Here is a 24,932-nt window from a genome sequence, read left to right as displayed (position 1 = left end):
CAAACATTTGGTAATTTTGACAAATAGTCTTAGAGAGGAAACCCGCTAGATTTGTTTTCCATTTGTAGCAAGGGATAGTTTATATGCACCATCCTACAGATAGGATAGCACACACCACGGCCTTTGTTATACCAGTCGTGGTGCACTGGCTGGGACAAGAAATGGCCAAATGAGCCCATCGACGGGGATTGATCCCAGACCAACATGGATACGAAGACACATCAATACACACAAAAACAAAACAAACAAACATCCACCAATTCCCATTACATATATATACAAAAACACAGATAATCAAGTGTGTGTGTGTGTGTAAGGGGGAGAGGGGGGGGGGGGGGGTTAAAAAGTATTCGATAAAAAATCTTGGCAGCGGTGGGATTCGAACCCACGCCTCCGAAGAGACTGGTGCCTAAAACCAGCGCCTTAGACCGCTCGGCCACGCTACCATATATATAAACGTTTTAGAACATCATCTCTCAGAAAAATATAATTACATGCATAATGTTTTGTCCACAAATGGAAAGGAAAAAGTCTGTTTTGTTTAAAAAGCATACGCTACAAATATTTCTACCACTCAAAATGTGCTACGTTTTCACCTATTTATTCTACAAGCATATCAAAACACATATCTGAGGGGGGAATTTTTTTTTAAATCGGGGTGTCACCGGGCTAGATTTGTTTTTACACATCTCGAACGTCGTGTCATTTTCTCCTATTTTGTGAACAAATACCTTAAAATTAAATTTTTCCTTAATATGTACCTAATAAAGTTTTTAAATTGAAATACATGTCAAATTTAATGTATATGTGTGCATTATAAAAAGTATTTTGGTACAACGTAATATCCATTAACGTTTGTATGTTCTTGACAAAAATGCGGGTTTATTTTAATATATTTAAACTACAATTTCATATTATATTAAAAAAAATTGGCTTATATAATTTTTTCACCACTCAAAAAGTACCACAAATCTTGTATAAAGACTACTAGCATGTCTACTTAATAAAAATTTAATAAAAAAGATAGGTTACTCGCCTATTTAAAAAAAAAAGTAATAAAAAAAAAAAAAACCCCATATATCCCTACCCCTTACTATTATTTGTTTAACGTTTGTAATGCAAAATGCATCGACACTGTCTTGTCCAACTATCAAGATGTCTTAACAACAATAAAATGTATATAACTCTACAAATAGACCAGAAAGCATCTTATAAGACACATGTTTGTCATGTTCGGACATTTAGTTGGGGAACACCCAATATCTTACTCAGCATAGAACGGGGCCCTGTACCTTAAAAAAAAATTACTAATTAAAAAAAAAATCAAATCCTACATTGTACAAAAATTATTGTAAAATTCAATAAAAAGAAAAAACAAAAGTAAAGAAACAAGAAACACACACACAAATAGAAAGGTACAAAGAAAGAAATAGTTGTTCCAAATGACGACAAACAATTTTAACCAATGAAAATGCTCAAACGTTTTCTCTTCGGTGCTGGCATATGGCAGCTCCCATAGTGTCGCATCTGCTTGTGTAATCTTTTTATTATAAAATATCATATATATATCAGTAAGTTTTTTCGAGAAATGGGTAAAAAGAAGTCCAACGCTACAGCTGTGGGTCGTAGCTTAGTTAGGGATCGTTTTGGACATGGAAAACTAATTCGAAGTCAAGGAGCAAATAGTTTTGTGAGTACCATCCGCCCATCGACGTCCCAAACTGCGTTCACGGTTCACCTAACGACAAAAACACGAATACGATATTTACGGAAATATTATTCTACATTTTCAGCTACGATATGTGAAACAAAATAGATTGCAATCAATTAACGTAAACAAATCAACAATGTGGATGTAAAATAAATCCATTCTAGTAAACAAAAGTGAAACACCCTCCGGTAAACTGGAAAGAGTGCGACGTTTCTAACTGCGTTTGCAAAAAGTATTGTAACACGCATGTGCGGTTCGTCATTTTTAATTTTTAAGGCCACTACCTGAAAAAATATATGTTTCTTAACTAGCACAGTTGACGAAGTCTTAGTTTAATATTTTTTTAAAAGGAAAAATTCAATTTGTCAAGCGTTCTGGTTCGGTCCGCATTTTATCAACACACATTGCTAACACTGGATGTTGATACTGATAGGCATTACGTTTATAAATTATACCAGTGAATAGTTTGTAAAATATCATTTTTTAAAAATGAATTGATTCATAATTAACACAATTTATACACTGAAAATTATTTACAATTATTATGAATGGATTATGAATACTATTCACTACAATAGAGGCACAAAAATGTAGCATACCTTTTGCAGATCGAATGTAATAATTGAAAACAAATTCTAACAACAGGGGTCTTAAAAATCGTTAAAAATTAAATGCTTTGGTCTTGTTGATCTGGCACGTGTGAGGTCATGTGACACGCACCGAATGTTAATTCATCTTTCTCCATTTTAAGTCAATTTCTGCGAGTCATGTGAACTTGATATCGGTAATTTTAAGGAATAAATAAAAACGACTTAGTAAAATTAATGGTTTTAGGGATTTGTAAAGTTTTGTATTTAGATACTTACTTTTCTGAACTTTATTGTTTATGAAAATGTTCCTGAACTGTGAAAAAAACCCTCATAAATGAACGACATGCCGATGACGACAAATCGGATGTTGATTGCGCGAACCGTGCACGAGAAAACAAAGTGAACAGAATTTGAAGCATAACGCAGTTAGGGACGTTGACGATATCCGGAGTAATCAATAGTCACCGTCATTATAGTGATTATAATGATTATAGTCGTGTACCATGATGCATTGGCATCCCAGACTGTGTTCGGCTGACGACAAAAACACAAATAGAATACTTACGACTTACGGAAATAATATTCTATATTTTTCAGTTACAGTACATGAAGTAGTCAATAGGCCTAAATTCCAATCAGTTAATGGGGGAAAAAAACCCATTAAGTTGAATAACGATGTGGACTGAGGTCGACGACAGTCGTTCAGATTATAGCTGAATCCGGGTCATTTCTCCCCAAAACAAATTCGCATCAAGAGTCATTTCACCCTTTATCCGGGTAGTTTCGCACCTGGTGTATTTTAATCTTGATTGGAAAGATTTACAAACATTCCAGCATGCATGCTAATACTATCACTATCCCTAACTCTAATTCTTAGCCTGAATGCTGAAACGTTTGGAAGTCTTGCCTATTTATCTAAATCTTTCTGGTTTGTGTCCTCTCCCATTAGCGATTATCAGGGTTCGCTCTGCCACTCACCAGATTCATAGTGGCATTTTCAGAAGAACACCACATAATTTGTCTTACTGTTGACAACATATGGTTTTTGGGGCACATCGGAAAGTAAGGAACACAACTAAAATATAAAGTACCATGGTAAAATTCAAACCCTGTTACTTCAACAGTTCACCTCTATTAAATTGTAATCTTCATCATCATTACAGCACACTCTGTAATGAATGTTTGTTATTTTTATTATCTTTATATTTTAGCTTCACACGAGTGAGTTAAATGATGGCTATGACTGGGGAAGACTAAATCTACAGTCGGTTACAGAACAGAGTAACCTGGATGACTTCCTGACGACAGCTCAACTCGCGGGAACTGAGTTTACTGCAGGTAACTGGAGTAAAACCTGCACTCTCATTTCATATTCATTTCAACTTATTTTCGTGCTTATATCCAATTAAGGTTCAAGCATGCTGTCCTGAGCACGCACATCAGCTATCTGGGTTGTCTGTCAAGGAAAGTGGGTTAGTTATTAGTCGTTAGTGACAAAGAAGAGGGTGTAGTGGTCTTACACCTACCCATTGAGCCCTTAAGAACTCGCTCTGGGTTGGAGCCGGTACCAGGCTGCGAACCCTGTACCTACCAGCCTGTAGTATGATGGCTTAACCACGACACCACTGAGGCCGGTCTCATCTCATGAGGACATTTACATATAAACAACCCCAGTTTGTGTAGTGATGATCCAATGATCCTATCAATGGAAATTCAATTACAGGGCTTATACATTTTTTTTAATTTACTGGTCACAATTAAAAATTCACTAGCCATACTTTAAGTTAATACAAATTTGCTAAATAATAGTAATAATTGGATATGTCATCTAAAGAGAGAGATAAAGCTTAAAAACACTTAACATTGGGGGTTGTGGTGGGGTCAGAATATTCATATTTACAAAATAGACTTAACTGCAACATTTGACAATTTAGTTTTCACTAGCTGTCGGATATGGCAATTGTAGTTATTTACTATCCCAACATTGAATATCACTAGCCATGGGAGTGGGGCTACCATAATCTAGAAGCCCTGAATTATAATAATTGATAGTTGATTGTGGAGGAAAACGTTAACTGTAATTGCACATCCAGTTTAAATCATGAAATTGATGTAGATACATGTAGGTGTGGGTTGGTGTTTGTTTTCATGTGTATGTGAAAACAAATATTAAATAGTTATTGAGAAACACAGGAGGATTATGCTTTAATCCCTTTTCATTATAATATAAATAGAGAATACTACATGAGTGGCTGTTAGGTACCATTGATGTTACAGACAAATGATTGCCAGATTAACCATATGTCACAGTGTAAATTAATTTTGATTGTGCTGTTTTTTCATTGGATGTATGGCATTGGTGACCTGGTCATCACCTAGGAACAGACAGTCATATGTCTTAACATTGTTAACACATGTACATGTGTAAACAAGTATGTGTTATCAAAAATATTGAATGATATTCTCACCAACGGATGTGTAAGAATATTATGTGTTTTCAGAGAAACTGAACATCACGTTCGTGGACCCTGTAAAAAACACGGGGCTGTTGACTAGCGATGAGAAGCAGAAGATCGCAGAAGCACAGGAGGAAAACAGAAACTTACTCTGTATTCCAAGAAGGTGAGGTCACTCCCCTCATCTGTAGATCTGTCCTCCCCAACTCCTTAGGGATCTCATTGACAGGGTTGGCGCCATACCCAAATGTTTTGGCAGATTTTTTTTTTTTTAGGTTACCTTTTTGACAAAATTAATTACTCATCGTTACTGTATGATTTTCTTAACCCTAACCCTAAACATAACCTTTTTTTAAGGGGGGATGCCAAATGATTGTCAGGTTAACTATATGTCACAGTGTAATCGATTTTGATCGTGCTGTTTTTTTCATTGGATGTATGGCATTGGTGACCAGGTCATCACCTAGGAGCAGCCAGTCATATGTCTTGAAATTGTTAACACGTATACCTCATACCCCTGTTCACTGTGGTTGCATTCAATTCCATAGCGCCGTACCCAAATATTTCTGGCAGAAACACTGAGATTGAAAACTCCTTGAAATTCAGGGTAGTGCAATTCTAGTTACCTAATGCAGGATTTGTTGTTAACAATTCAAACATTATTCGTGCTTCAAATTTCTTTTAAGAGAGGATCATCTGAGATGTATTTTAGAGAATTATAGAATTAAAATATAACATAAACAAAAGATGAGATAATCTTACATGTACATATATATATATATGGGGATGGGGGTGTTAACATGGGAATTTTTATTTTATCTGCTAGGTCTACAAAATGATCTACTTTTTGCAGGCGACTATTTCGAGCTGTGTCATTAGATACCATTTATTTTAAAACAGGTTAAAGTCGATTAAACTCATTGCTGTTCATTAGATTAATTTTAAGCGAAATCATTGTAAGATAAATTGTATGTAAAGGACACTCCACTAGTATTTTCTCTGTGATGTGTTATGTTTGTTGATCTAACACAGACCTCCGTGGGATGAAACAACCACACGAGACGAGCTGGACCTTCGAGAACGAGACGCATTTCTACAATGGAGGAGACAGTTAGCACAGTAAGTAGACAGTTAGCTCAGTAAGACAGTTAGCACAGTAAGTTGACATGGAACAGTGGGCAAGTCCCTCATGTGTTAGATGAAGCCATATCTATAGATGATGGTTGGTGATGGGTAGCTATGTCAGTTGTCTCTCTCTGTCTCTCTCTCTCTCTCTCTGTATGGAACATTAGGTGGAAGAAGTAAGTTGTAATGATATTCAATTTAGTGTATTAATTCAATAATTTTCTGTCTTTCACCAGGCTGCAGGAGGTTGAACACATTGTCATGACTCCATATGAGAAAAATCTAGATTTCTGGAGACAGTTATGGAGAGTAATTGAAAGAAGGTAGGTGTCAATTGTGTTGCAGATGAATTTAGGATGTTGCTCAGTTGCTGGAGTTCCTGGTGTTAACCCTTCAACGTGAAGAACAACATTTACGTCGCTTATCGCTTTACGTGGAAAGCGGCATCTGTGTCATTTTAGCAGTGCTGTGAATCAAACATGTTTGGTGACTATGCATTGCATGCGAATGCATTTTTATCAGTCATTAATTTAGCAGGAAATATTTTAATATTTTCATATACTTACCATTTGTGACAGCCAATAGCCGATGTGTATTTTTGTGCTGGGGTGTCGTTAAACATTCATTCATTCATTCATTCATTCATCAATAAGAAAGGTTACTCTTAGTTACTGCAATCATTTGTTTCCTTTACGATACTGAGTTAACATTACTTGGCAATGACGTACACAAAAATGGCGGTGTTATGAAATTTGAATGTGATTTGTTGGCTATTTTATTTACAATTAAGCAACTTTTATCAACTCTACATAAATGCTTTTAAGATAAGAGTTCAAGTTTTAGATGGCAGTGGTGGATCCAGAAAATCCATTTAGGGGGGCCCAATGACATGAGGCAGAATGCCAAGGGAATTTTGGGGAAGGTTTAGAGGGGGATCGTGAAAAAAAAGAAAATTAATATATAATAAAATTATGATTGTCACAAAATTTAATGGGGGGCCCGGGCCCCTAAACCCCCCCTAGATCCCTCTCTGGATGGAACAGGTCTGTCACAAGTGATTGAATAACTAAAAGAAACAACACTAATCCAAATAAATTATATTACATTTATTTACAGCACACAAATAACAATCACATTCATTCTCCACTCCTACTTACTAACCCTAATTATATCCCTATCACATACCACTAATCACCAGCACTCCCTCAACACTCACACTTCTCATATATTATAAACATACATTATCACCACTTTACACATAATTTCATATAAAAATATCACGTATCACAACACACAAAATAATATACTAAAACCACACAGTTCAATATAAAATGTTTCAGTTCATACCACAATCCTTATGATTCACTTCCTCGTGATCAACTTTTATATACATATTTTGTTCTAACTAAATTATGTACTAACATTAGTTAGCACCCTCCATTTCAAATCAGCTCTAAATACTACAGCCATATTTACACAATATGTTTCTGCTGCACAATAACAATACACTTGTTATTCACCGAGATGCTGCACGATAACAATACACTTGTTATTCACCACCACAACATCATGGCTAATAAGTAGCCCACATGTGGAACTTCAATTTCCACTTCAGCTGTACCCAACTTCCATGAATTAACATCAACGTCAGTTTCCTCGTCCCTTCTTCACATAATTCCGCAGCCCAATCACCTGGTCAAACTCTAACATTGCCCCTTGCTGCTCATCCCGTTGTTGGTCTCAACAGATACCACACAAGCTGCTGTAAACAATATACACTCCATTACTATCATGCAAAACCTCAATATTAAATATCCTTCATACATCAATCATTTTCATCATTTCACACATGTCCACATTATACAGGTTTCACAACGTATACGTTAATAACACGTACAACTTACTTCATGTGCATAATTCAATTCACATTATACATTTAATAAACACATAAATACATATAGCAAACAATTTCATTACTTTACACAATGTCCGCATTTCACAAGTTACACTGAGCATTTGCTAAATATATACATTTAATATAGCAAACTAAATACAGACCAAAATAACATTCAAATGTCACACCTCTGTAACACAATACATGTGTAAAATATTTAATTTACTTACGGTTAAACAATAACCCGAACTTCCACAAAGTCTCTTACACTTCTACCAAGTCTTTCCCAAATTGAATGTTCAATGATTCTCTCTCAGCGATTAATGACAAATCATCCACTCAATAGCCCAGTTCCACACTATATTCACCCAGTCAGCTTATCACTCATCTATCACTCACCCATACCACAAGCTACAATAATACAAATTGCTACCTTGCTAATTAAAGACAGCTTCACGTGTGAGATACAAGCTATGACTCATACTTCATGCTTCTCTCATTCGTATAAATTAAAATACCGTATAAATGATAAAAAATGTTATAAAATATATAACCACATATTCTCTTTCATACAATTAAAATCAGATTACCCTTGACTTGTGACAAGGTCAAACAAAGTATCCTCTATTGAGTGTTGTGTTGTATGTTGTGACATCGTAGGAAACATTTCAGCTTGCTTGATGCACAGTCGGTCTAGGACCATGGGGCTAATTTTTCATTTCAGCCAGTGCACCACAACTGGTATACCGGCCTCGGTGGCGGCGTGGCAGGCCATCGGTCTACAGGCTGGTAGGTACTGGGTTCGGATCCCAGTAGAGGCATGGTATTTTTAATCCAGATACCGACTCCAAACCCTGAGTGAGTGCTCCGCAAGGCTCAATGGGTAGAGGTGTAAACCACTTGCACCGGCCAGTGATCCATAACTGGTTCAACAAAGGCCATGGTTTGTGCTATGCTGCCTGTGGTAAGTGCAAATAAAAGATCCCTTGCTGCCAATCGGAAGAGTAGCCCATTAGTGGCGACGGTGGGTTTCCTCTCAAAATCTGTGTGGTGTCTGACGCCATATAACCGTAAATAAAATGTGTTGAGTGCGTCGTTAAATAAAACACTTCTTTCTTTCTTTCTTTCTTTCACAACTGGTATTTAAAAACAATATAGCACATACTACATTATTTAAAGGCCATGGTATTTGCTAAATTGTCTGTGGGATGGAGCATATAACAGATCCCTTGCTACTAATGGAAAATGTAGCATGTGTCCTCCATAACTATGTCAAAATAACCAAATGTTTGATGTCAATATCCGATGATTAATAAATCAATATGCTCTAGTGGTGTCCTTAAACAGAACAAACTTCAGCTTTCTATTGTGTGGTGTGTGTGAATCTCATCCAGTGCCCCACAACTAGTATATTAAATGTGTGGTATATGCTGTCCTGTCTTCGAAAGTGCATATGAAAATACCTTGCAGCTAAAAGAAAATGCAGCAGTTTTTCCCTGAAAACTAAATGTCAGAATTACCAAATACATGCATTTAACATCCAGTGATTGATAATTGTTAATATGCTCTAGTGGTGTTGTTAAACAAAATAAATTGTAACTTATGAATTCCCAAGTTCCGTGACTTCAGTCGGAATGGTATTAAAGTGCAAATGTATCATCACAATGTTTTACTGTTATTCTGAATATAGTAATGGACAATTTATTATCACTATTAACCTCCCCCTTCAACTTCTGGAGAAAACCACGCTTAAAATTGTTTTTCTTAAATTGTAAATATTACACAACTATAGTTTGTGGTGTTACAGATTTTTTGGTTCTATTTTATAACAACAATACCTCTTTTTCTCTTTTTTTGTTATTGTCATTTGTGTGTGTGTGTGTGTGTGTGTCTGTCTGTCTGTCTGTTACTGTGTGTGAGTGTCTGTATGTGTTACTGTGTGTGAGTGTCTGTGAGGTCTGTGTGTGAGTGTCTGTGAGGTCTGTGTGTGAACTCTTGTGTCTGTGTGCAAATTGTGTGGTTTGTGCATGTGTAATTGGGAGACTTTCTTTCTCAACAATCACCTTATTACAAAGATCGCTTTAATCAATAATATTTGTTTATTTTGTTTTTACAGTGACATCGTTGTTCAGATAGTTGACGCGAGAAACCCACTATTATTCCGCAGTGAGGATCTTGAGAAATATGTGAAGGAGGTTGGTGATCACAAACTGAATCTTCTGCTCATCAACAAGGCCGACTTCCTCACTGATGAACAGAGGTGAGTACTTATGCGAAAAGTAAGGGGCGAGGTTCCGCCATTATTGTCAAGCAAAAATACCTGTTGAAAACCTTTTTTTTAACTCGAAATTCCCAGGTAATTTGCATTGAAAAATGAAAAACTAAAGCCACCATAATCTGAACTAAACTGTTTCCTGTTCTATTATTATTTCCTGTGAGTGCTGTGTGCACTGTATACAGTGTACAGTATGTCAACTGGCAAGATATTTTGTCTGCTAGTATCTAGAAGGTTAAGAAAAATAAACACATATCTGTTGAGGTTTTCTTTGTTGGATTTTCAATTTTTTTAACTCTGTGGATAATCAGTTTTGATTTAAAGGGATAACAATTGAATTTGAAAGTGTTAATAATTTTATCGAGTGTGTACATAATGATTGCATGATTAAGAATTTTTTTTTCTCATATTGGATATACTGTAAATCATGAAATTCAAGTAATTAATACGAAAAATGAGGCGAACACATCGACGCAATAATAACTTGACGCATTTTGTTTAGTCTCATTCCCAATACAAAAAATGTGCAGGATTTTACTATAATACTTATAAATAAAATAAAACTTTTATAATATAAAGATGAAACAAAATACAAAAACAATTTTTGTTAAATGTCTTTTTGTGAATACTTCAAGAATCTTTCTTTCATTTCGATGTTGCCATTCTATTTTCACTTTCCTGGAATATCATAGCGGTTATATAATGCAGTGATGTTCCAAATGTTTTGTTTTTAAAAAGCTCATTTTGCGATGCGAGTATTTTTCAAATTTTCTTACACTTCTGGATTACTGTATACATTTAAACTGTTTTGAACATTTGTAAAATTATAATCAACAAATTGTATTACTAAATATATTCCTTTAAAAATGAAACAGTAGAAAATTATATAACCGCAACCAACAATCCGTGCATATTTCTTCAAACCATTTGGCTCGACTCTATACATGTCATTTAAGTTAGACTGGTCGCAAGTTGTCACTGTTGCAATATATCGCATTTGTTAACGTCTATTCCTGTACTGCGCATCAAGTGTATAAAATCAGTCTAAAACATTTGTTAGAATAATACGTCTGCGTTCGCATGAAATATTGTGCCCTATAATAGCGACCCGTTTACCTTTTATTCCTACTGGTGGATTAATTAGAAGCGATCACCACACAAAAGTGCGAGACATACCCTTAACAATAAGGTGTAGTTATACTAATTACACTACTTTAAGTAATTAGGGCTTCCTGGTTGACCCACCATGCGATTAGCTTCAGATTATGTAGTAGCTGTCAAAACAACTACTGACTTCTTTTAACATGAAAGAAGAAGCCCAAACAATATAATAACAACAGAACTGTGGTTTTTATGTGATATGGACTTTTGCCCGACGCATTAATAAAAATATGCATTTTTGTTCACTCATGTACGGACGCAATAATATCATGACGTATTAATTACTTGATTTACAGTATTTGTTTTTCTTTTTAGAGAAACCTGGGCTGACTATTTCACCTTTTTTGGAGTGAAGGTGGCATTTTGGTCGGCACTTCAAGAAACCAGTGTAGGTAAGGACGAAGAAAGCATTGAGACTGAAACGGAACAGAAATCTGTCACCGAGGAAAAGAAGAATGGAAAAGATTCTCTTTCATCAGATGTTAATGACCTTGAGAAAGACACTGAGGACAAAACTTGTGACATTGAGAAATATTCCAAGGTCAATGACAATGCCAAGAACACTGTGCTGGTCACAGAAGGGAGGTCTCAAGAAAATGTTAATGATTCGGACAAGACCGAATGTGATATTCCTCTGGCAAAAATGAATGTCGATGCTAAAGAATTCAACAGTGATATTTCTAAAACAGACTCAGCAGAGGTTATGGATATTGACAGGGTTGAGAATTCTTCCTCCGAGGTTAAAGAAACATGTAGGGGAGATAACTCTTCAGGTGATGGGACTGACATACTGAATTCTCCTAAAGTTCTAACGAGTGCTGAATTGGTATCACTGTTGCGGAATATCCACAAAGGCCCGACAGTACTGGATAATGTAACAACCATTGGTATGGTAAGAATTTAAGACCTTCAATTGTTTTCATATGGAACCCGACTCGTCTTACGTGCATTTTACCCATTTTAAGAGCAGAAATGAATGAATAGAATAAATAAATAGAATGAATGAATGGAATCAAATTGGATGGAAGGAAATGGAATGAATGGGATGGAAGGAAATGGAATAAATGGGATGGAAGGAAATGGAATGAATGGGATGGAAGGAAATCAAATGAATGGGATGGAATGAATGGGGTGGAAGGTAATGGAATGAATGGATTGGAATGAATGAATGGAATCAAATTGGATGGATTGGAATAGAATCAAATGGGATGGATTGGAATGGAATCAAATGGGATGGATTGGAATGGAATCAAATGGGATGGAAGGAAATGAAATGAATGGGATGAAAGGAAATGGAATGAATGAGATGGAAGGAAATTAAATGAATGAAATTGATTAGAATGAATGAATGGGATGAAATAAATGAGGTGAGTGACAAAGACACCCCAGTACAAAAATACACATCAATACACGTATGTCATGGCCAGTAGAGCGTTCCTGTCAGTTGTAATGGCTCACAGGATGAATTGTATTTATAGTCTTGTGGGGTTTCCCCATCCCAGTCAATTTTTTATTTATAACTGGTACATCAAATGCCATGGTATGTACTGTCCTGTTTATAGAAAATGACATATTAAAGATTCCATGCTTCTATATCACCGTGGGTTTGGGTTTTATTTTTTTTTATTTCCAATCACCAAACAAAAAGTGAAATAACTGGGCCTACAGAAATTTTGATTATATCAAAATTATTCCACTAAAATTTCATTATATATTTTAGGTTGGCTATCCCAATGTTGGAAAGAGTTCTACGATTAATGCAATCTTGAAAGAGAAGAAAGTACCAGTTTCAGCCACCCCAGGAAGGACGAAACATTTTCAGGTAAAATAAACTTATATAAGGTAGACCTACTTTATATACTATTTGCCTAAATTACACTTCTAACAGTTTTGTTGCCTCAACTTTTCTATTTAGCTCAACTTTAAGGTTTCACATATACATGTATCTTCATTTCTCGCAAACAGTCCTAGATCAGCAAAACCTGGTTTATTGTTACACTAATAGATAGATGTTCATCAGTATGCATGTGAAAAAAAAGAGAGTTAAAATTTGAATTGAATGTTTTTAATTGAAATTGTTGGGTTTTTTTTTTTTTTTTTTTTTTTTTTTTTTTTTTTTTTCCTCCCCACCTAAATTGAAGTGAATATCTATGGATGCAATTGTCAGAAACATTGAATACATTTACAGGGCTCGAACTTAACAATGGCACCGACGGCTATTGCCATCATTGAGATATAAATTGCCGTAGGTCAGGGCCCATGCTTATAAAACTTAAAGAGTCCAGACTCAATCTCTAATGACGTCATATGCAGACAATTTGTATGGCGTTGTCATGACATTACTGTCTCAGACTCTATTAGAGTCTCGAGTCTAAACTCTAAACATTTTATAAGCACCAGGCCAGGAGAATCACCGACAGCACAAAAGTGCCGACGGTAAAGCTCCTCAACAATAGCAAAATGTATACACCCGGTGTGCATTATCTGCCAGTGTATAACATTTGTATGTTTGAAACATGTCTACATATAGCAAAATAATCACTTTTTAAAACAATTGCTGTAGGCAGGGTCGCAATTGCTGTCGGTGCGTTATTTCACCCATGGCAATCTTAAAACAGAATTTTCATGGGAGACAAATTCTTAATTTGAGCCTGCGTTTATGGTAGGCAAGACATTTAACTCCATGTACTTCTTGTCATATATACCGGCCTCGGTGGCGTCGTGGTTAGGCCATCGGTCTACAGGCTGGTAGGTACTGGGTTCGGATCCCAGTCGAGGCATGGGATTTTTCATCCAGATACCGACTCCAAACACTGAGTGAGTGCTCCGCAAGGCTCAATGGGTAGGTGTAAACCACTTGCACCGACCAGTGATCCATAACAGGTTCAACAAAGGCCATGGTTTGTGCTATGGAAGTGCAAATAAAAGATCCCTTGCTTTTAATCGGAAAGAGTAGCCCATGTAGTGGTGACAGCGGGTTTCCTCTCCAAATCTGTATGGTCCTTAACCATATGTCTGACGCCATATACATGTGTAATTTCGTAAAATAAACTGTGTTGGGTGCGTTGTTAAATAAAAAAACATTTCTTTCTTTTTCTTGTCATATACCCACATTGTTTAGGTATTTTATAGAAAATACTAAATGAGTGGCTGTTAGATACCATTTATCTCACAACGAGTTGTTTTAAAATGTATCTAACGAGTGAAAGCGAGTTTGATACATTTTTAAACAATGAGTTGTGAGATAAATGGTATCAAACGGACACGAATGCATTATTCAATTTCTAACATATCCTCAAAAACCAGGTTTTAAGCAAATTTTAACATCTTTTTCGACTAAAAGTTATTTACTGCCATTGCACTTGTACATGTAGCTGACTTATGCGTTATAGACACACGAATGTCAGGTTAACTATACGTCACAGTGTAATTGTTTTCCATTGTGAGTTTTTCATTGGATGTATAGCACTGGTGACCTGGTTATCTGGTTATCACCTAGGAGCATCCAGTCGTATGTCTTGAAATGTATGTGTGTTAACAACCATGTGTAACCAAAAATAACTCATGGTGTTCTCACCAACGGGTGTGTAAGAAATTAAGATTATTATACGAGCTTATGTGTCATACTGATTTTACGAAACGAGTGTGTGGATTTTTGTATTGCCCGAGTGAGAGCAAGGCTAATACATGAATCCTGACACAAGTTTCGTAAAATCAGTACCACTCACACGCTAGTATAATCATTTCTTTATTATCCATATTATTATTGTTGTTTTCTTTATAAATAACAAGACCCGACTCAAAATGTTTCAGCCACAACTAGGAGATGACGAAATGATGTCATATTTCAAATGCAGTCCTTCCCAAAATTACGTCATTACACTTGTTATTGCACGTGTGCTTTGTATGATTATTATTAACTCGGTTATGTTAAACCATATGGATAATAAATGTAATAACTCCTCCGTGTATGTTTTTCAGACCCTGTACTTGGACTCTGACCTGATGCTGTGTGACTGTCCGGGTCTCGTGTTCCCATCGTTCGTGTCGACTAAAGCGCAGCTCGTCATCAGTGGGATCCTGCCTGTCGATCAGATGAGAGAGCACATACCACCCGTTTCACTCATATCCTTTCTGTAATGTTCACAGTGACAATTATAATTAGGTCTGGTCAGGTCATGGGTTTTAACGTGCACATTCAGAACAAGCTGTAGTAGCGCACGCCTGTCATGGGCGCATGAGTCGACTTCTCCTAGCTCCTCCGTCCAGGACAGGAAAAGGATGGGGGTAGGGGTAATCTATGCACTTATGTCAGTTTGGAACTGGTACCTGCCAGTCCAGCGGCCCATATTACTAAACATCATAAGTTTGCTACTAGCAGTTATACCGGTCGTGCGTTTACACATGTTTGGCATCAATTTCACGTAAAAAATTTAATCATTACGGAAGTTGAAATATTTAAAGACAAAAGAAAATGAAATATGTGTTCTTCTAACTATTTGTGTTGAACTATAATAGTAATAAGAATTGTGATTTAATCGTAGATTTACGTTTATGTGCGAAACTCGGCTTACAGTGTTTTGTGAGATTGGGCCCAGACACTGATTACCTAACCATGCAGCCATTGAGGGTTGGGTAGGGGATCTAACTCTGTCAGTAAATAGCTCACCTGAGGTGTTCGGGATGTAGGATCGAACCTCTTCAGAGGACTTACTATATTCTGTCCTGTCCCATTCTATGCCCTTTGACTGGTACATGTGCATCAAAGGCTGTGGTTTGTGGAGTCTTTGTCTTGGATAGTGCACATGAAAAATCTCTTGCAGCTAATGAGAAAATGAAGCAGCTTTTCTGTGAAGATTGCATATCAGAATTAAATGTTTGATGTTGGTTAGCCAGTGCTCCACAACTGGTACATCAAAGGCCGTGGTATGTACTATCCTGTCTATGGGATGGTGCATATAAAAGATTTCTTGCTACTAATTGAAAAGTGTAGCCCATGATGTGGCGACAGCGGGTTTCCTCCCTCAGTATCTGTGTGGTCCTTAACCATATGTCTGACGCCATATAACTGTAAATAAAATGTGTTGAGTGTGTCGTTAAATAAAACATATCCTTCCTTCCATCCAATGGTTAATAAATAGATGTGCTCTAGTGATTTTTAAATTTTTTATCAACTTTAATGTTGTGATTGATGCTGGTATGTCATCCTCTGCAAGTAAGAAAACATCTACATCATAAAATACGCTGTTGAAATGTTTTTGGATATAGTCCAATGTTGAAATGTTTTTGGATATAGTCCAATGTTGAAATGTTTTTGGATATAGTCCAATGTTGAAATGTTTTTGTTGATATAGTCCAATGCAAAAACATGTATTGAAGAATTAAAATCTCAGTGCAATCTCCATTGCATTGCCGAGTGCCAATTAAACGTTACATATGGATATTGGTGCGGGATGTAGCCCAATGGTAAACCTCTGCACGTGCTGTAACCTCACCGTGGTGCAGGGATGTAACATTCTCTTTGAGAATGGCCAATACAACACAAATCCCCTTGTTTTCTTCGAGATACAATTGAAATTTTGAGTAAAAGTCAGTATCTATTTGTGATATTTGTATTTTTGCACAGTTCTTTACACTTGAATTTTTATATTGATGTTGATCATCACTTTATTTATTTGCATTACCATAGTTTGACACCCAATAGCCGATGTATTTTTTGTGCTGGGGTGTCGTTAAACATTCATTCATTTATTCCCAATGGTAAAGTGTTTGCTTGATGCACTGTCGGTGTAGGATCGATCCCCGTCGGTGGGCCTATTGGGCTATTTCTTGTTCCAGCCAGTGCACCACGACTGGTATATCAAAGGCTGTGGTACGTGCTATCCTGTCTGTGGGAAAGTGCATATAAAAGATCCCTTGCTACTAATGGAAAAATGTAGCGGGTTTCTTCTCTAAGACTGTCAGAGTTACCAAATGTTTGACATCCAATAACTGATGATTAAAATAAATCAATGTGCTCTAGTTGTGTCGTTAAACAAAACAAACTTCTTATTATTTCCTTGACTGCCTTAAGTTTGTGATCTGATACCTCGTCACATTCTCAAATTGGTGTACAACATCAACCTGCCTTTACCTGAAGAGTGTGACGATGAAAACATCAAACCAACAGCTCATGAATTACTCAATGTATACGGATGTAAGTTCTAGTAAATTAACAGCTCCTGAGATGCTCAATGTATATCGATGTAAATTTTATCAAACCAACAGCTCATGAATTACATTCAATGTATATGGATGTAAGTTTTATTAAATTAACAGTTCATGGATTACTCAATGTAATATGTGAGTTTTATTCAATTAACAGTTTGTATGTTACTCAATGTATACAGATGTAAGTTTTAATAAATCAACAGTTCATAAGTTACTCAATGTCTACGGATGTGAGTTTTAATAAATTAACAGTTCATGGGTTACTCAATGTATAAGGAGGTAAGTTTTAGTAAACCAGCCATTGAGTTACTGTATATGGATGTATGTTGTAGTAATAGACCAAACTTTAGTGTAAAACAATTGCATAATCCACGCTACCATGAAAAACATCCAGTTTTCAGAGAATTCCGGTTTAATGGGGACCAGAGTTGAGGAATTCCATTGTACCAGTAAACAGGATTTTTACGCTTCCTGGAAATCCTGGAATATCCTTGAATTTTGTGTTTTTAAAAGGCCCTGGAATATCCTGGAAAAAACCCCATTAAATTTTATTGTGTCCTGGAAATCTAGGCCAAAAATTTGGTGTGTTTTTTTTTGTTTGGATTTTTACTTTGTTGTCCTCATAACCACTAATTTAGACAATCATTTTTTATAAAAGAAACTTTCATTGATTGAGCATTTCATGTCCTGGAAAACTTTAAAAATGTCCTGGAAATTTCCATTTTTTGGGTGTTTTTTTTCAAGTGTAAGAACCCTGAGTAAACCAAAAACTTGTGAGCAATGTATACGAATGTAAGATCTAGTAAACCAACCACTCATATATTACTCAATGGATAGGGATGTACATTCTAATAAATTAAACAACTCTTGTCTTGCTCAGTGTAAGCAGATGTACATGTAAATACCTCGTGAATTACTCAATGTATATATGGATGTCCCTGTTTTCTGAAAAAGCAACAGTTCATAAGTTACTTGTACTAAGTTCTAGAAAACTCAACATCTTAATATGAGTTTCTCAGTTTAAATATATATGGATGTAAGTAGAAGAAAGTCTGAAACTCATGTGTTATTTAATGTTAGGTATGATTGTTTTGAGAATTTTTGTATCGCGATATAATGTGATATGATTTTCTTGTATTACTATACATATCATAGTGTATAATTTACACAGTGCTTTGTTGCTGACTATTTCGCAATTTGTTGCTCACTGTCCAGTTTTCTTCATTTAGGTACGAGAGGTTTCATGACATCAAAGGGTCTCCCAGATGGGCCACGGTCTTCGCGATATATCTTGAAAGACTTTGTCAATGTAAGTAAACTACTGGTACAGGTCATGAAGACAACCTTAACTCCTACAACCTTGTCTGTTTAAATAAATTCCATACAGTGACTTGTACATAATATACCTTGTACATCTGGGACCATCAAGCTATTTCTCATTCCACCCAGCACACCACGACTGGTATATCAAAGGCCGTGGTATGTGCTGTCCTGCCTGCGGGATGGTGCATATAAAATATCCCTTGCTACTAATGGAAAATGTAGTAGGTTTCTTCTGTAAGACTGTATGTCAGAATCACCCAATTTTATTTCATTTCAACTTATTTTCGTGCTTATATCCAATTAAGGTTCAGGACAGTGGGTTAGTTGGTTAGTGGGTTAGTGAGAGAGAAGAGGGTGTAGTGGTCCTATCCACTGAGCCCTTAACAACTTGCTCTGGGTTGGATCCAGTACCGGGCTACGAACCCTGTACCTACCAGCCTGTAGTCCGATGGCTTAACCACTGCATGTCTTATAACTGGTTTATCAAAAGATGTGGTATGTGCTGTGCTGTCCATGGGAACTGCATATAAAAGATGTCTTGCTGCTGCAGGTAGGTGGTGGGAGGTGGGTGGATATACCTCTGGTTTCATATCAGAATTCTGTGTGTCAGAATACGTTACACATCCAGTTGTCAGTGACTAATTAATCTGTGTGTTCTAAACAAAACATTCATACAAATAAAACTTTAATTTTATTTCGACAGGGTCGTCTTTTATACTGTCATCCACCCCCTGGTATCAGTGAGGAGGATTTTCAGTCAGCCAGAGAACCTGTGGTGGTGAAACAGAGAAAACGAGACAAACAGGACGCCAAGCAGGTAGGTGAAGTGTCCAACAGGGAGTAATGGAGCTGAGCATAAAAATTTAAAATCAGAAATCTGATTACTGTAAATCATGAAATTAATGCGAGCAAGTAATTAATGCGAGCAAGTAATTAATGCGAAAAATGCGGTAAACACATCGACGCAATAATAACTTGATGCATTTTGTTTAGTCTCATTCCCAATACAAAAAATGTGCAGGATTTTACTATAATACTTCTAAATAAAATAAAACTTTTATAATATAAAGATGAAACAAAATACAAAAACAATTTTTGTTAAACGTCTTTTTGTGAATACTTCAAGAATCTTTCTTTCCTTTCGATGTTACCATTCTATTTTCACTTTCCTGGAATATCATAGCGGTTATATAATACAGTGATATTCCAAATGTTTTGTTTTTAAAAAGCTCATTTTGCGATGCGAGTATTTTTCAAATTTTCTTACACTTCTGGATTACTGTATACATTTAAACTGTTTTGAACATTTGTAAAATTATAATCAACAAATTTTATTACTAAATATATTCCTTTAAAAATGAAACAGTAGAAAATTATATAACCGTAACCAACAATCCGTGCGTATTTCTTCAAACCATTTGGCTCGACTCTATACTTGGCATTTAAGTTAGACTGGTCGCAAGTTGTCACTGTTGCAATATATCGCATTTGTTAACGCCTATTCCTGTGCTGCGCATCAAGTGTATAAAATCAGTCTAAAACATTTGTTAGAATAATAAGTCTGCATTCGCGTGAAATATTGTGCCCTGTAATAGCGACCCATTTACCTTTTATTCCTACTGGTGGATTAATTAGAAGCGATCACCACCCAAAAGTGCGAGCAATACCCTTAACAATAAGGTGTAGTTATACTAATTACACAACTTTAAGTAATTAGGGCTTCTTGGTCGACCACCATGCGATTAGCTTCAGGTTATGTAGTAGCTGTGAAAACAACTACTGACTTCTTTTAACATGAAAGAAGAAGCCCAAACAATATAACAACAACACAACTGGTTTTTATGTGATGTGGACTTTTACCCGACCCATTAATAAAAATACGCATTTTTGTTCACTCATGTACAGACGCAGTAATATCATGACGTATTAATTACATGATTTACAGTATTTAGTTTCTTTTCTTTGTAATAAATTGTTTTGGTCGCAGTTCCAAAAACCGTATCTCCTAATCTTTCTTTTTTTTTCTTTTGTGTATTTGGTTACAGTGTATCTGTTTGGAAGTAACAATTCAAAATCTGGTATAATTAAAAATCTGATTTCATTGTTTCTTTTCTCGGTGACATTGTTTTATTTTTCAGTGCCGACTACCTTATCTCCTGATTTGATCTTTTGATGGTTACATTATATCTGTTAAGAAATATCAGCGTAGGGTGTAAAAGTTTGAACTCTGGTGTTAACAGAAATCTGATTACATAATTTCTTTTCTTGGTAACAAATTGTTTCAGTCTCATTGCCAACTACCTTATCTCCTGATTTTATGTTTTTTGTGGTTACATTGTATCTGTTAAGAAATAACGGAATAGGGTATAAAAATTCAAAATTTAGTATAATCTATAGTAACAAATTGTCTCCTGACCTGATATCTCGGTGGTTGCATCATTTCTCTAATCGTTTAGTTAAATAATTATAATTATATATTTGGTGGAGATTGATAATTAACAACTCCCTCTGGCCTGTATTTAGAAAACTTTAGAATCTACTCTTAAAATCTTTTAATAATTTCACATGCATGTAATTTGTAAGGCGTGAAGTCTCAAACTATTACTTACCAGTCATTTAAGACTAATGGGCCTGGTAACTATTGATCATTTCAAATAAATTCCAGGTTCTTTTGAAAGGTAAAGCAGGGGATCTGTAACAGAGCCAGTGAACCTAGGGAAATATACCTTAAACTAGAGGAGATATCAGAATGTAAATTTGCAGCATTTTGTCAAATTTCAGATTTTCTTTTTTGTATAAAATAAAAAGCCAGACATGATTTCATCTAAAATGCAGTGAAAATTATCTTTATTCCAATATAATAGTAAATGGCTATCATATCTGCCTATTCTGCTAGACTTGCATTGTATCTTATTTTGACTAGTTATTTATTGTCTTTCTTTGCTTTTTTTTTCTCAGAGTTTTGGTGAAAATAAACATGTGACAAGTCTTGACCGAGAATTTTTCAGAAAGGTTAGTATGATTGAAGAAACATTTTGGAGAACATTTATGATCACATAGTAATTTGATTTGAAATTCAGAGATGGAATTTTCAAATGTTCAAACTAATATTGTTGGGGATTAAAATCAATAATGAATGTAAATGCTTACAGGTATGTAATATTATGTTTCTTCCTTGTCCCTAAAAGTGGGCTCATTTGAGTAGTTATCATTCCCATCAGTGCTCCACAACTGGCAGAGGTGGATCTAACCCCCACCACCCCCCCTAAATTTTGCGATAGTTATAATTTTATTATATCTTAATTTTCATTTTTTTTTTACGATCCCCTCCAAACATCCCCCAGAGTTCCCTTGGCATTCCACCTCATGTCACTGGGGCCCCGCCACCAACTGGTGTAATAGGTTGTGATATGTACCATCCTGTTTGTTGTATGGTGCATATAAAAGATCCCATATCACTAGCCAATCGAGTGGCGGCAGCAGCAGCAGATTTCCATTCTCATTGATGACAGACGCCGTATATCCAAAAATAAAATCGGTTTTGTTCATTAAATAAAATATTTCTTCCTTCCTTCCATGGTAGATATACGGAAACATGGTTTATAAAACTGAAAGGTCAGTTGTGGTAAGGAAAGTAAAGAATATAATCATCACCCCCCAGCGTATTTATAATAAATGTCTTTGATATACCAGTCATTGGGCACTGGATGGATTGATCCTACAACCCAGACATTTCAGACGAATCCTCTACCCATTGAGCCAAATCACCTCAATTACATGTTCCCTATCCGGCCCAATTTTTTTTTGTATCACCCAAGTTCCAGGGCCACAACTCTCTGTGAAAATTGGTAAGTTGCCATGAAAGTCAAAACTTGATCTGTAAAGTACATGATAAAGCTATGCACAAAATGTCAGCTCAGTATTGAATACAATCATGACACCCCAGGCTCATATTTATAATAAATGTCTTTGATATACCAGTCATTGGGCACTGGTTGGAACGGAGGAAACCCAGTGGGTCCGATGATTAGGATTCATCCGTTGAACCAAACATTACAGGCGAATGCTCTGCCCATTGAGCCAAATCTCCCCAACTACACGTTCCCTACCGGGCCAAAAAATGTTTGTACCTCCTACGTTCAAGGGCCATATAACTCTCTGTGAAATACAATTGATAAGTTGTCATGAAAGTCAAAATGAAACTTGATCTGTAACAGTACAATGTCAGCTCAGTCTCTTGAGGTATTGTGTGGGGGGGGAAAAAAGTCTTGAAAACTACATGTGGACAAACAGGACGAAGAATGAAACCAAGCCATATAACTCTCTGTGAAATACAATTGATAAGTTGTCATGAAAGTCAAAATGAAACTTGATCTGTAACAGTACAATGTCAGCTCAGTCTCTTGAGGTATTGTGGGGGGGAAAAAAGTCTTGAAAACTACATGTGGACAAACAGGACGAAGAATGAAACCTAGCCATATAAAACTCTGTGAAATACAATTGATAAGTTGTCATGAAAGTCAAAATGAAACTTGATCTGTAACAGTACAATGTCAGCTCAGTCTCTCGAGGTATTGTGGGGGGAGTAAAAGTCTTGAAAACTACATGTGGACAAACAGGACGAAGAATGAAACCTATTGTCCCCTACTGTTGGACCGGTGGGGGTAATAAATATGTTATAACCATCTCCTCCAGTTGTTAGCATCTTCTTACTAAATTAAATAAAACCATGTAGAAAATCCATCATGAATGTGAGCTTCATTGATGCTACAGAGACAAATCAGTTTGTTGCCAAAGCAGAACTCACATGATCGTCTTCTTTCTTTCTAGGCTGGTACGTACTGGGTTCGGATCCCAGTCGAGGCATGGGATTTTTAATCCAGATACCAACTCCAAACCCAGAGTGAGTGCTCCGCAAGGCTCAATGGGTAGGTGTAAACCACTTGCACTGACCAGTGATCCATAACTGGTTCAACAAAGGCCATGGTTTGTGCTATCCTGCCTGTGGGAAGTGCAAATAAAAGATCCAATCGGAAAGAGTAGCCCATGTAGTGGCGAAAGCGGATTTCCTCTCAAAATCTATGTGGTCCATAACCATATGTCCGACGCCACAAACCGTAAATAAAATGTGTTGAGTGTGTCGTTAACTAAAACATTTCTTTTCTTTTCTTTCAGCCCGTTTGCAAGGCTCACTCGAGAGGAGTGCATGGTGTAGACGAGTACATTAGGGGCGGGTGTGGACCGATGGCAAGCGTGTCGGAAAACTCTACGAGTGCTGTTAGCAGTCAGTCGTCGCTCAACGAAAAACCATGGAAGAAACACAACAATCGGAGAAAGAAAGAAAAACTCCGACGTATTCATTCCGATATGGACATCTGTTAAAAACATTTAGGAACGAAGACTATTTATGTCTTACACATATGTCACTGCATATATTTAAAACGCTTGAACACTGGTGTTAAGAAAAATATGCTTTGTAAATTCAGCCCTTATTATGTGAAATATGTAATAAACAAAAAAATGGGAATTATTGTGTTCGTGTCAAATGACGTCATAAACAAAACAACACAAAATATTTCCTTAAATAGTAGTTCTTTAATAATAAATAGTGAAATACACATATACACACAATACATTTGTTCTAGATAAAAGTACTTTTAAAAACAAAATCGAAAAAACGTCGCGTTGTATTAACTACATATTGATACCGATTAGACTAGTCTTTCCATTAATATGATTTTGTGCACTTTTCTGTATATGCGATTATGAGGGTGGGCAATTGGCGTGCTGAAAAAATGTTGATTGATAGACTAGTTTTAAGTTAAACTTTTGACAAAATTAACGACTCTTTATCATTACTGTATGATTTTCTTAACCCTAACCTTAAACTCGACCTATACCCACTGTTGACTCTGATTGCATTCAATTTCAATTTAGCGCCATACCGAAACATTTCTTTCTTGAAGAAAAACACTGGTGAAGTATTTACTTTTAACTTAAAAGTACACTTCAATGACGTCAAAATTTTGTAATGTAATCCACTTACAAAAAAACGTAGATATGCAAAAGTGCATTTCCATACACAGAATCACGTTAAAGGAACATTCCCGAGTTTGCTGCATTGTAACATGTTTCTGACTTAATAAAATAGTTCTACGATTATACTTGCATTTTAAATATATTTTCT

General features: G+C 36.0%; 1 protein-coding gene and 1 non-coding gene across 2 annotated transcripts; one reads left to right on the top strand and one right to left on the bottom strand.

The window, feature by feature from the left end:
• Nucleotides 1–364: 364 nt before the first annotated feature.
• On the bottom strand, nucleotides 365–446 carry Trnal-uag. Its single transcript has one exon. It is a non-coding gene; the product is annotated as a tRNA-Leu (tRNA).
• Nucleotides 447–1,505: 1,059 nt separating this feature from the next.
• On the top strand, nucleotides 1,506–24,272 carry LOC121390150 (large subunit GTPase 1 homolog). Its single transcript, XM_041521896.1, has 14 exons — nucleotides 1,506–1,690; nucleotides 3,513–3,639; nucleotides 4,803–4,923; nucleotides 5,790–5,876; nucleotides 6,119–6,205; nucleotides 9,893–10,036; nucleotides 11,528–12,104; nucleotides 12,933–13,034; nucleotides 15,194–15,337; nucleotides 17,285–17,408; nucleotides 18,652–18,731; nucleotides 19,449–19,562; nucleotides 21,704–21,757; nucleotides 23,921–24,272. The coding sequence occupies exons 1-14, from the start codon at nucleotides 1,589–1,591 to the stop codon at nucleotides 24,125–24,127; spliced, it is 2,070 nt and encodes a 689-aa protein (XP_041377830.1). The 5' UTR covers nucleotides 1,506–1,588; the 3' UTR covers nucleotides 24,128–24,272.
• The last annotated feature ends 660 nt before the right edge of the window (nucleotides 24,273–24,932 follow it).

The sequence above is a fragment of the Gigantopelta aegis genome, chromosome 15 (genome assembly GCF_016097555.1).
Source record: "Gigantopelta aegis isolate Gae_Host chromosome 15, Gae_host_genome, whole genome shotgun sequence".
In the NCBI taxonomy this organism is placed as follows: domain Eukaryota; kingdom Metazoa; phylum Mollusca; class Gastropoda; order Neomphalida; family Peltospiridae; genus Gigantopelta; species Gigantopelta aegis.
The sequence above is the reverse complement of the archived record's forward strand: the minus strand, read 5'-3'. Positions and strand labels throughout refer to the sequence as shown.